Source organism: Apus apus, chromosome 6 (assembly GCF_020740795.1).
Source record: "Apus apus isolate bApuApu2 chromosome 6, bApuApu2.pri.cur, whole genome shotgun sequence".
In the NCBI taxonomy this organism is placed as follows: domain Eukaryota; kingdom Metazoa; phylum Chordata; class Aves; order Apodiformes; family Apodidae; genus Apus; species Apus apus.
This window is the reverse complement of record NC_067287.1, coordinates 20,415,398-20,427,689: the sequence shown is the minus strand read 5'-3', so window position 1 is coordinate 20,427,689 and position 12,292 is coordinate 20,415,398. Positions and strand designations below refer to the sequence as shown.

General features: G+C 41.0%; 2 protein-coding genes across 6 annotated transcripts in view; one reads left to right on the top strand and one right to left on the bottom strand.

The window, feature by feature from the left end:
* Window positions 1–1,042: 1,042 nt before the first annotated feature.
* On the bottom strand, window positions 1,043–7,674 carry LOC127386335 (retinol dehydrogenase 7-like). The gene is made up of 5 exons (XM_051623210.1): window positions 7,642–7,674; window positions 5,454–5,784; window positions 3,621–3,879; window positions 2,104–2,267; window positions 1,043–1,293 (listed from the first exon to the last, which is right to left on the bottom strand). The coding sequence occupies exons 1-5, from the start codon at window positions 7,672–7,674 to the stop codon at window positions 1,046–1,048; spliced, it is 1,035 nt and encodes a 344-aa protein (XP_051479170.1). The 3' UTR covers window positions 1,043–1,045.
* The window catches only part of ABCB11 (ATP binding cassette subfamily B member 11), a 59,125-nt gene continuing 51,214 nt past the window's right edge, over window positions 4,382–12,292 (top strand). For 2 of the 5 annotated variants that reach the window (XM_051623998.1, XM_051624000.1), the window contains exon 1: window positions 4,425–4,546. The gene's annotated coding sequence lies outside the window, so the exon portion shown is untranslated. Of the gene's footprint in view, window positions 4,547–12,292 lie in introns of all 5 variants that reach the window. The other 3 variants (XM_051624006.1, XM_051624005.1, XM_051624004.1) reach the window with 3 other exon arrangements.

Below are 12,292 nucleotides of genomic sequence, written 5' to 3'. Positions count from 1 at the left end.
CCAGCGCAGCTCTTTAGCAAATAAAACCTTTACCCCTTCAATTTTAGTATCTCTAAGAACACCAGTTTATGAGCCTTTGGCCAGCAGCTAACAGATAGAAACAGTGTACAAGAGGCACAGTAACCTCAACTAATATGTTACCATTCTGAACATACTGTTTGTACAGTCAAATTAGTTTGCCATAGCATACACTAATGATCTTTTTCATGTAATGAGTGAAATAGTAATCCTTTTAATCGGCAAAGTACACTGAGGATGAAAAAATGTGAATGCATATTATTTTTAATATTTTCCTCAGAAACTAGACTAATATAAGAAAGTTAAAATAGAAGTTTGGATACTCCGTTTGGATAGTAACAGAATACAATGTAGTTTTGATTTTCCCTCTAATTTGGCATCTATAAAGTAGCTTGTGTTTTATCCCTGCATAGTTGAATAGTCAGGTGATTAGATGTGGTCAAATATTACACTTGTAATTTTTGGAATATGTTGCAATAGCTGGGCCTTGTTATTCTTTGATTTGATGTCTTCCATTCAAAAGTTTGTGAAGTTTAGCAATTCCTGAATATGACCATGAGAAAATCCCCCATGAAGTAGATGATTATATCTGACTAAATACATTCTTTAAGGTACATGTATGAAATACATTTCAGAACATTTCTGAAAGGCCATTGTTTTATTACAAGTTCTCTAGCAGCCTGTATGTTAAGTCTACTTGAAAAACTGATTCTGCTAGTGATTTTATGTTTCTTATCTGAAGATGTTTTTTTGGGTGAGTAGTATTAACCAGCTTGTAGCTGAATATTTTAGGAATGCAGATCATATAGAGGTATTACTTCTGAGAATAAAAAATGACCTTCAAAAATATGCTGGATTTACAAGCCTATCTGCAAACTCAGAAATTCCAGGTAAGGAGGGAAGTGGGGTGGGCACTAGAGAGTGTCTTCTGAAAGGAATGTAAGAAGTCTAATAACTGGTAAGGAAGAGGACAACTGGTTTTGATAGGATTAATATTTATTTCCACAGACCTGATAGTGGTTTATTACTAAATGTTAATTATAACTCCAGGAACTGATCTCCCACTAGCTGCTGGAGTTGGAAGCATCATACGCAGCAGCATGTCAGATAAACAGCTTGGGGCATAGGAGAGAAACAGCCAAAAGAACTTTGCATCCCATCCAGCTCCATATCGTGTCCTGGGGTACTTTGCTGTCAAGGCATGTTCCATGCATTTTATGACCTTAATATCAGAGTCACACAATCTTTTCACAAATGACCTTTGAGCTTTTGTATCTGCAAAGAAGAAAATAAATCTGAAAGCATTTATGTCAAATATTCTCTGTGCAAGTATTATTGATATTGAAGGATTTGGCACCTGCTTTAGGCCTCCGTTTAACTACTGGCTCAAGAACTGACAGCAGTACAGCTACAGCAGAGCAGAGACCAGAAAGGCTGCAGAACATGCAGGAGAAACAGAAATCTCTGTGGCCCATATTGTGAGCCATATGTTCCTACAGTAAGTGCAGCTTTACACAGCACAACTTTTCAGATATCTGTAATCCATAAACTTAGCATATGGTCATAGTAATAAATTGCCCCTGGGCATTCTATCTCAAGTATGGAGGCACTAAGGATGCTAGCATAACATCACATCTCACTAGTCTCCTCTGAGAACTCATAGTACAGGCCTCATCTGATATGCATAATCAGCAATAAGTTCTTAATTAACATTAATGAAATCCAGCAAATGTTCATAAAATCATAGATCGGTAGAGGTTGGAAGGGTGCTCTGGTCCATCTGGTCAAACCTAGACCAGGTTGTCCAGAACTGTGTCAAGACAGCTTTTGGATATCTCCAAGGATGGAAACTCCACACCCTCCCTGGGAAACCTGTGCCAGTGCTCAGTCACTCTCAGAGCAAAAAATGTTTCCTGATTTCAGCAGGAACATCCTGTGTTTCCAAATGTGCCCATGGTCTCGTGTCCTGTTCCTGGGCACAACTGAAAAGAGCCCGACCCTACTGTGTTTACTGTGTCCTTTCATGTATTTATATACATCAATAATATTCCCCCTGAGTTTTCATACAGTCCTTTTTCTACTTACATTCAATGAAGTATTTTTCTCCATAGGAGTCCCTGGTCTCAGGAGTCAGTCTGTTCCAAAGTCTTAAGAGGTTGCTCTGGATAACATCTGAATTAACTACTTCTGCCTTAAAGAAACCATGCTCAACAATGCATACTTTCACTCCAAAATGCTGCATCTCTATCCTAGAAGAAAAATCCCAGTTACCATCCCTGGCCATCCAATAATGGAATAACCATTAAGCACACGTAAGTTGAAAGTGTATTATATAAATTAATATTTGAGACTTTGATTCTTATCTTGAAATGTCAGAATAATTTTGAGATGTCCAATTTAGCTTCATAGCAGCGTACCTGTCCTGTAAAAGTGCAGCAGGAAATTAAATTGGAAAACCAAACAGAACAGTGTCAGGCAGATTAACACCTTTCTGTGGAGTTTACGCTGGACTGATGCAAAGGATGCAGCACTCAGCTGCTTCTTAGCCACTAAAACTTGTGACTATTTCAGTACTCTTGCATTATTTCAGCTTCTAGCGGGAGAAGATTATTGAAGTGCCTGGGAAGAAGCAGAAGTGAGCAAAAATTTTCAACTGGATTATAACTTTAATATTCATTATATGGTTAAGTGACTATGGTTAAGTGATTAAATGTTGGACAGTTTTAAGTCAGCTTGACAGGGTGCTGAGCCATGTCATATAAACTATAGTGGTACTTAGAAAGGTTGGAGCAGGTGATCCTTGGGGTCCCTTCCAACCTGACATTCTATGAGTCTATATAGTGTTAGTGTCATAAAGGTTAGTTTGTTTTCTGGTAGTGTGGTTCCTTCTGTGCAATTTTGAGTTGCAATGCAACTCCTTTGGGATGAAAACTCTTTGTCTTGCTGGGCAGCTCAAGAGACCCAGGCAGCTGTGTTCCCAAGGGAGCAATGGAATGGACCACATGTACATTAGCCATTAGGTTATATTTTCTTGGGGCATAGACTTTTTATAAGCATTCACAATGGTTTGCAAGCACCTTTCCTAGTCCTTCTCAAGACTTGACTTGCTGGGCTAGGCCTTAGCCTTCTCAAGGCAGTACAACAAAACTGGCTTCAGGGAATGAATTTTCTGAAGTTAGAAGTGCCTTTGGTAAAGTGGTTGCTGCCTGGAATTGTCCAGCTCAGATTGATATGGAGTATCAGAGCAAAATAAAATGGATTGTAAATGGGCAAGTTCAGCTTGCCTAGGAAACTCTGGATGTCTGACCAGGCTATACTGTTGATTTAATTTTTTTATGCAGTGAATTCCTAGGCTTGAAAGCTGCACACTAGGTATTTGTTCATGCAATGAAAGCTTCTCCCAGTGCAGTTTCCTGGTAGGTCTGTTCATAGTACTGGAGATTGAAATCCCAAACAAGTGACCAAACATCCTCTTATTTTCCTTTCCCTTGCCTTTTAGGCAAGATTTGCAGAGAGAAAACAAGAGGCAAAACCACAGTCACCCTTCCTCAGCACATCTGAAATCTGTTCTTGGATTCATGCATGTTCTTCTAGTAACTTACCGTAAGGTGTCAGAGAAAGCTTCCACGCCACATTTGGACAGGCTATAGACACCTCCTGCAAAAGCCATGAGGCCTTTGGCATTAATTAGATTGATTACTCTTCCCTCAGCTTTTTTCAGAAGTGGGAGAAGCTTGAGTGTGATTTCAATCAATCCCAGCAGACTAACATCCAGCACTGAGTGGAAGTCTTCAATGCTCAGCCAGTCTGTGGGTGCTGCAGGTGCTGTTCCTTCAGTATCACTCACCAAGCCAAAAAGCCCTAGGGGGAATACAAAACCATGTATTTCATTATGTGGCAATAGGTTACCCTAGAGTTTCATGCATAGCATTGGGAACCAAGTGTAGAGTCTGCAAAAACTTGAGTGAGATGAATACAGTTGTCTGGGGTTTATTTGCAAGATACACTCTCTACACCTGGCAAAATCTGCTAAAGAACTTAAGCAATGACTCTGAAAAGAGCATGTGTAAAGCATTAGTGGAAAACTATTTCAGCTGGAGATGTGGGCCACCAATACTGGGCTTAATTATCCAGATCCACTTAAGCATGTGGGCTCCTAATATGCACCTACATTCTCATGAAATCAAATTGTCCACATGAATGTGGAAATACTGTTTTTTCTGGATTGGGGTCTAAAGGTCTGAGCCAGACATGTGGAATTAGTTGGTGCTTCTAAAAATGTTAGCTTAACCCTGTGTTTTGATAATTCTGCTTTACTACCTTATAAATTATTTGATGAACTTCAGATAAATTGTGACACTTCCAAGAGTTTATTGAGGACAGCCTGTGCCTAAAGGGAGGGGCTGAAAGTCCAGCACTCAGCGTCCATGAAGAGTTTATCAGACTGAGGTGACAGTGTTAGCAGCGATTACCCCGACTGAGAACGTGTGCCTTTCCACAAGCTGGAGGCAAGACCCTGTTGGAGGAGGTAAGCACTAATAATTATGTTGTCCTTGCCCTCTAGAACTGTCCTGATGAGGCCAACAATGTTTTTATGAGCTTGAAAGGGAATGTCCTACTAGTAGAGGATATATTTTTTGCTGTTTAACTAGTTAATTACCAACCCTATTGATTATTTGGTATAACTGTGTGCTACAGCTCGTAGTTGAAGTACTGTGATCCCCTTTGGTGGCCCATAAAAATGTCTATTCTGAGCTATTGGTGCTGAGGAAGAAACATGTATTGCCATGGTTGGATGTATTTATTGGGCAGATCTTTTTATCACCCTTTGCCAAACCAAGTCTTGCTTTTTAACTCCACTCACAGGTATCCAAGGACAAACTTTTCCTATTAGACAAGTACTCAGAGGTGTATGATAGCAGGAGTAAGAGTTACTTAAAACTGGCTGAAATGGCAAGTGTTAAACAGTTACAGTCAGCGCAGTTGTTGTGTGTGTTGTGAAAGTCAGATTTTCTTGGCTATGCAAAAACACACTTCTGCTTGCTAGAAGAGGGCTAAATAAGATCTGCACCAGTCATTTTTAATTGGGTGGGCTGTTTTTTTCTCAATAAAGTTGTTTATGGTACCAGTTAGCCCTTCCTCCGACTGAGATTCTTCAACTGCACTAAAAAGAGTCTGAAAAACACAGCTGGGGATGATCTGGTTTTAATAGACTGAGCAACTAGATTTTTAGGCACTTGTAGGTGAAAGTGAGGGGAAGCCCAAAAGCATTGGTGGAGAGAGTCACTTTGAACTGAGAAATGACAGAGCTGAAGAATGAATGTGTTTCATCAAAAAGATGAAAAAAAGCATCTGCAGAGAGTGGAGAGGTACCACAACTTTTAGTGAGATCAGATTTGCTGATATTGAATAATTTTTCTGGGAAATTATCTTACCCTTGCCAGCAGTCTCCCTGGTCACAAACAGCACAGCCCTGGCAATGCTGTGGGAGTCAGCTAAGTTCAGGTTCACTGTCTTCAGTGAGAGTGAGGAGCAGGACCGTAGCTCTCGGCCTCCTTTTTCTGTGGCACATGCAGCAATGACACAAAATCCCCTTTTGTCAAGCCATTTAGCCAGCGAGTTCCCAAGTCCGGTGTCACAGTGCATTATGAAGACATGCTTTTCACTCAGGTTTCTTACTCTCTGACTGTCTCTGATGAGCCAGTAAATGAGAAGACAAAGTATGGAAGCCAAAATTGCTATGTGCAGTGAGTCTGCAAGTGAGAGCTACAAGCAATAAGTTAATGATCTAGAAATACAATGAAGCAAATGCACTCAGCCAATCCCCCAACTTCCTCAGACACAATTCCTGTAAGAGGCTTTGGCACAATGTGACTGGGATCCATAAATAATAGGTGCCTTGGCAAAACTTTCCCTATCCTCCTTTTCAATAGATTTCCACTTTTCAAGCTTTGCTGACCAATCTTTCTGGTCAGCCCTGTTCTTTCAGGGTATTTCAGACAGTATTCACAGTAGTGTCTGGGTTTTGTTGTGGACATTAGTGATTATTTGTGCTAATACCGGAGAGAGGAATTCCTCTGGGAAGAAGATGATCTTTGATCATCTCTATGATGCCGCCCAGGCTGTTCTTCTATCTGTAGTATGGAAGCAGAGTGGCTCCAAGAAAAAACAGAAAAACCTAAGCTGTAGTGCTGGGTCTGGTGACTAATTTTTTGTGTGATTTGTGTTGCGTGATGGTGAGTGTGATCTGCTGTCTGCCCCTTAGATAAGGTAGATTTTGGGGCAGTGCCTGAGTCTTGTGTCTCCTTCCTCATTGCCTGTTTAGCATGGATACACAAGCGCTGTACAATACATTATATAGAGAGTGTGTTTGTATAAAGAAAAGGGGGAATGTATGGAGATGTTGCCCTCCAGAGAAAAGCACTGATTTCCTAATTGAGGTGAGGAGGATACTGTTTGCATATAGTTCTTGCCATGGAAAATTTTTGTGACTTTTTTTTTTTTTTTTGCTGCTTTTCTATTTGTATTTTTGGTTTGTGCAAAAATTAAACCAAAATAACTCATTAAAACAAATATTTATGGGAAGGCTGGTAATTTATGGGAAGGCTGGTGATTTTCCAAACATCCTGTCAAAGAGAAACCTAGGCTCTAGTTACCTATATATGTGCAGAGTTGTAGACATCTGGCCTTTAAAATGTGACTGTATTCAAAGAATGAAGTGATACTTTAAAAAAATGCTTATTATTATTTTTACATTGCAGAAGTATTCAAAAAGGAAGTGGTCTTCTCTATCTCAAAGCTGTCTGAAGTTAAGCATTCACTTGACTGATTTTTGTGTAGCATCCTTGCTACCTTAAGATTCGAATACTAAAGGAAGCCTAATGTATTAGGCCTGGTTGCTACTGCCCATTGTGCTGTGTTCTTCCTACTGAGTTCATGGAGTGATTTGGATTCTGAAATTTGCTGCCACCTCACCAAGTAGGAATGGAAGGAATCTCAGGATCTGATAGTGAATGAATGTTGCAATGTCATTAAATAATGAAATTATTCATGTAGCTGATAAAGGATAACAAGTGACAACATTCCTTGCCTCTTAATTTTCTTTTTTAATAGTTGGGTGCCTCAGTAGCCATCAGTATGGACTTGTGAGCTACTGGTTAATGCTCTCTGACTTTAAAATGATAAGCGCATATATACATAGATAAGAATTTGCTTGTCCTCCCACTGCAATCTACAGGGAGGCTACCAATGAATTTTTGGGATGTTAGAGTTGTTCATGGTCTGCACTGCTTATTTTAGCCACCCATGTCACTTTTGAGGCTCACTTGATGTGAGGCTGTTCTGACGCTAGAACCTCTAATTCAGGTACTTTTTCTGAGATACTTGGCTTTTTTGCTGTGAACGTCCCTGTTAAGTCTGACAAGGATTGCAGTGTTCCTGAATGTGTGCCCTTTGGAATCATCTTTGTAATGTTTCACTGAGTTGGTGACATTTATTTTCTGAGAGGACTCACAGAGCGTGCTCTGTGTCATTAAAACTGTGAAAGAGCTCAGGCTAATTCAGGCTTCTGTGCTGTAAAATGAAGTCTGAAAACAGAATGTTGCAGCAAACAATCATAGATACCCCTGGTATATCTGCAACCATGTGCAAGGCCATGACGTTTCCTTTGCTGATTTAGAATTTGGAGCTGAGCTTGACACAAAGAGAGGAGTTGCTACAAGCAGGCTCTTGTAACCCCATGCCAATAAATTTCAGCAAACTACTCAGCGAACTATTGCTGTGATATAATTTTAGGACTCAATTTTTTTCCCAATACAAAACTAAATAATTAGAGATTTGGAGTAAAGAATAACCCAAATGGAAACAGCAGCTGTAGATCACACCCTCCTTCCTTGGCTGTGCTATAGGGAAGAAGCAATGGGCAGTGAGCTTGTACTACTGGAGAGCAGGTTAAATTTGAAATTGAGCTCTGTGGAGTTTCTGGCCAGGACGCCTTCTTGGCTCTTGTAAGAGAAACACTTGGGAATGCTCTGTTTAGTCCTGTGTTTTAGTACCCGTGTTTAGGTAGAAATAATTGGCACAAGGTGCTGTAAGACAAGGGGCTCTAATGGCAACAGCTGAGAGGAAAATGCTGTGTGTGGAGCCTCCACTGCTCCTTTCTGCCCTGTCAGCCCTAGGCCAGTGTTCCTCAGCCCATGATCCCTAACCACCCAGTTCTCCCCAAATACCAGTTCTGCTCCTCTGATAACATGTGGATATTTGGTGCTGAGCACCATGCTGGGTTTTGCTCTGTCAGTATTGATTCTGCTAGATTCTGTGATAGCTGCTGGAAGGAGTCTGGGGTCAGAGTCAAAGGAAACAGTCTCATTTACAGTTTTCTGTTGGTAAAATGGTCTAGTTCTGTCAATGCACATTGTTATGCAAAATATTTCTTGTTTGATAATTGTGGAGTACTAAAAAAAGCCACTTGTCTTCCAGGGCCATATCGATTTTGAAATAGCTGCCTGGAGGGGCAAAGAGTGTGTTTCCAGAGAAAATGTCAGCATGATATTTTAAGAGTATTGATATATCTTCATAAATATTGAATTTTGGTTACGAATGTAGCCAGTAAATAGCTAAAGGCAAATTCTGCTTTCCATTAAAACTTTTATATTTGCCTGGCAAATTGAGAACTCTTGGGATAGAGCTTGGTTTCTTACACCCAGACAAGTGCCTTTATAAAAGCAATTTATTTTAGAGAAAGGTAGCACGACTACACAGAGAGCCCTTTAAGATCCTTAGATGCCTGCAAAATACAGCATCCTTCTGCTTGTATGCAATAAAGGAAACTGAAGCACATAGACTGTATTAAAGAAGGATGTTACGGTTCTACTCTCACAGCAACTGTGCTTTGGTAGTCATGCCAAAGAACCTCAGTTTGGGGTGAGGTTTGGAGTCTGGGTATACTTTGGATTCTGCCATCTGCCACTGTGCTGGCAGTGCTAACCTCCAGAAGTCAGTGCTCTGCAATGGGTTAAAGTGACCTGCCAGGAGTGCTTAGGAAGAACTACCAAGAGGAAATTCAGGGTCTGGGGTTCTTCAGAAACAGCACCCATGTAGCACTTCATGGGAGGTTGAAAGGTATCGGACAAGGCTCTGACCGATCACTCATCCTGCTAGACATACAAAGCCCCCTGGTCTTCAGTTAACAGATATGCAGGCACAAATGCATCACATCTCCACTCTTAGGTGAGCTATTGCTGCACATGGAGGACTTTGCAGTTTGATTTCATAGTAAAGGTGTCCTTTTTTATGTGCTGTGTAAAAAAAATGTCTGTGTGATAATACAGGTTGGTGGCCAACAGATAACTTAAGATCTTCATTGGTATGCCACCTTAACAAAAATACATCTCCAAACTCTCTTACTCAACATTTTGCAGGGAGATCAATACACTCAGTACAATGGCTGATTTCTTGGCATGTTTGAATCTTTCCATGTATGGCTTGCACCTCAGATTTTTACCACAGCATTGGTAAAAGACCCAGGAAACTAAAACCCTGTAAACTCGTATGGTGACTGACTCAGTAGCTCAAAATAGAGAAATAGAGAGAGATTCCAGATTTCTGACTAAGCATTTATTTAGACCCTGTAGGTGCTTAGATAAGCAGCATTTGCTAAAATCACTCTAGATAGGAAGGAACTGCATGTTGTCTTTTCTGTGCCCTCGAAACCAAGTGCTTAATTTGTTCTCTTAGCTGTTCTGCAAATACATACAAAGAGTACTACTCACTATAATGGCAGACATGACTTCTGTTTTTGTGCCATTACTCACATTCTGGGGAGACATCAAGCTCAGTCTGTACCTCCAGGTGCTCATGAGTTGCCTTCACCAGTTATTTCCAGTGCCAGAACATAGAAAGAGCCCAAGTCAAACTCATAAGCTTGCTCACCAAGACCTGCATGGTGACAGTTTCCAAAAAAACCCTCACTGTAAATTGTGTCCGGTGGGGCTTCCCAATTGCTGTGTGTTGACTGACAAGCACAGCCCCTCTCTCTGCTGTTGATAATGACTCATGCTGTGATGCTTCTCCCAGCTTCTTATTTGCTATTAATCTTCTCTTTATGTTCCTTGCCTGTCTATCCTACCTATGTTGCTTAAGCATTGCTGGCTATATATAGTAATCTGCAGAGCCTGGTGGACTGTCAGGTCTCATTAGGGAGAACTGATCTACTCAGCTGGGAAGTACTGATCCGTGCTTTGTCTTGATGCCAGCAGGAGACTTTCCATTGATTTAACAGAGCTTTGTTCAGACCTCTACCTTTCTTCCTGTGTGTGAACAAGTTATTATTGATATGACTTAATATTTTAAGATACATCCTTATGTATGAAAACTTTCAGGAATTAAATTATTTTTTCTAGTCTACGGGCAGCTTTTTGATACTAGAAACAAATCAGTTGCCTGAGTAACTAAGCAATGCTTTTCAAATAAAAGCTCAAATTCTACAAACTGTGGAAGCAGAAGTTTGCAAGGGAAAATCTCTAACATGACTGCTAGGTTGCCTGCTTGTTTGCTCCCTGGCCCAGAGTCTGCTGGGCACTTCTGATCCAGCTTTGAGTGCTACTGCATGAACATGTAAGCAGAACTCCTTGTCCCCACTCATGCCTCCCATTCACAGTGTTGTGCAGTGCTGGATGCTGTGGGAAGTGAGGAGGCTTAGGCAAAGGCTGTTCTCAACAGCAGAATAAATGAATAAGCTTTTTATGAAAAATGATTTGAAAATAATGGAATAAGAAGGAAATTAAAACTGGACAAACTAAGGAAGGTGGTAGGATGAAGCTGGAAGTGATCTGGCCCCCATTGAGTTGACTGGACCATGGCAATGGCAGGCTGTCCCAGACTGGCCACTGACACCTGTCTCGCTTCTTCCCGGCAAGAGCTGCAGAGTTGTTAGTTCATCCTCTTGGTGGGCAGCTCTTACCCCTCTAGTTTCTTTCCCTGCTTATTTTGGCTTGGGCCTGGAAATACTTGAATCTTTTGCCTTCCTGAGTGCTGCACCAGCCCGAGCTGCGGTGTTGGTTGTTTCTCTGCTTTCAGCAATCTTGGGGCAGTCAGGAGATGTGTGCAGCTTGCTGGAGATTCAGAAGGTGGCTGGCAGGGATTTCCTCTCCGGCACAAGCCTGGCAGATGTGCCTGCTGAGTCTGCCTCTAGTCCTGTCTGGTCTGATTCAAATGAATTCAGTGTAGTTTAAAGGACTACAAAAGAGCATTCCACCAGCATGCAGATCCTATTGCAGGGGAACGCTTCTCCAGCAGTGTCAAGTCAGGGGTCCTGCTATTGTAGGTAGCAATCCTTCGCCACAAAATGTAGGAGAGAAAAACAGAAAAGTAATTTTTCTTTACCATTTGTTGGTTGTTTTTTTTTGTTTCAGCAAAGTGCTTTTGAACTGTAGAAAATTATTTCATAAAGATGAACATATCCTACTTAGTATATTGAAAAACATAAAAATGGGGAATTTTTCCAAGAAATTCCCTTTCTTACAGAGGATTCTCTGACTTGTTCAGAGCACAACATGAGAAGGAGCTTAACAGAAGGGAAACCACATAAGCAAAATGTGAACTCTGTATGTGGCTTTCTGTTAGAGAGCTTGGCATGAGACAATCTTGTATCTGCAGAAAGCAGCACTCAACTGTCTGATTTCCCATTGACTACTGAAGTGTATTTCATAATTAAATCTCTGGCTCCTACGAGTGGGAAAAGTTAACCTGCTTGAAGTGTAACTCTGGGGAAGGAAATTTGGTTCTCAAGTGAAAACAAAGAAGCTAACATTACTCCTGCTGGGCAAGGGAAGGTTTTGAAGCACATCTTTGCTTGTTGGCTCTAACAATTTAACTGGAGCCAGGTCCCTTGGGTACAGACCCTCAGGATATTCTGGCCTTGTGGAAGTCATGGGTCTTCTCCTGAACAAGTCCTTCTAGTCCCTAAAAACCTCTATCTAAATATTCACCTGTCTCATACAGTCTTGTGAGCAGGACAGGGGGGTTTGATAGCCATAGCAGGGCAGACACAGTGCTGATTTCCCGAAGTCCCTGGCTTTGTTGCTGGCATTTGAATAAATAAGGTGTCTGGTTTCAGAGGGGAAATGCTAGCAGAATCTGGCCCTTAATAAGAGTCATAGAAATAAGAGTCATAGAATCATTTAAGTTGGAAAGGACCTTTAAGATCCAACTGTTAAGCTAACACTGCCAAGTCCACGACTAAACCATGTTTCTTATACACTAAACAGCTGATATT

Coding starts and splice junctions, on each gene's coding strand:
- LOC127386335 (XM_051623210.1), bottom strand. CDS start 7,674: ATGGCCTTGCACATGGTTGCAGATATACCAGGG. Junction 3,880..5,453: donor CAGGGAGACTGCTGGCAAGG/GTAAGATAATTT, acceptor TATTCCCCCTAG/GGCTTTTTGGCTTGGTGAGT. Junction 1,294..2,103: donor AGAAAAATACTTCATTGAAT/GTAAGTAGAAAA, acceptor TCTTCTTTGCAG/ATACAAAAGCTCAAAGGTCA.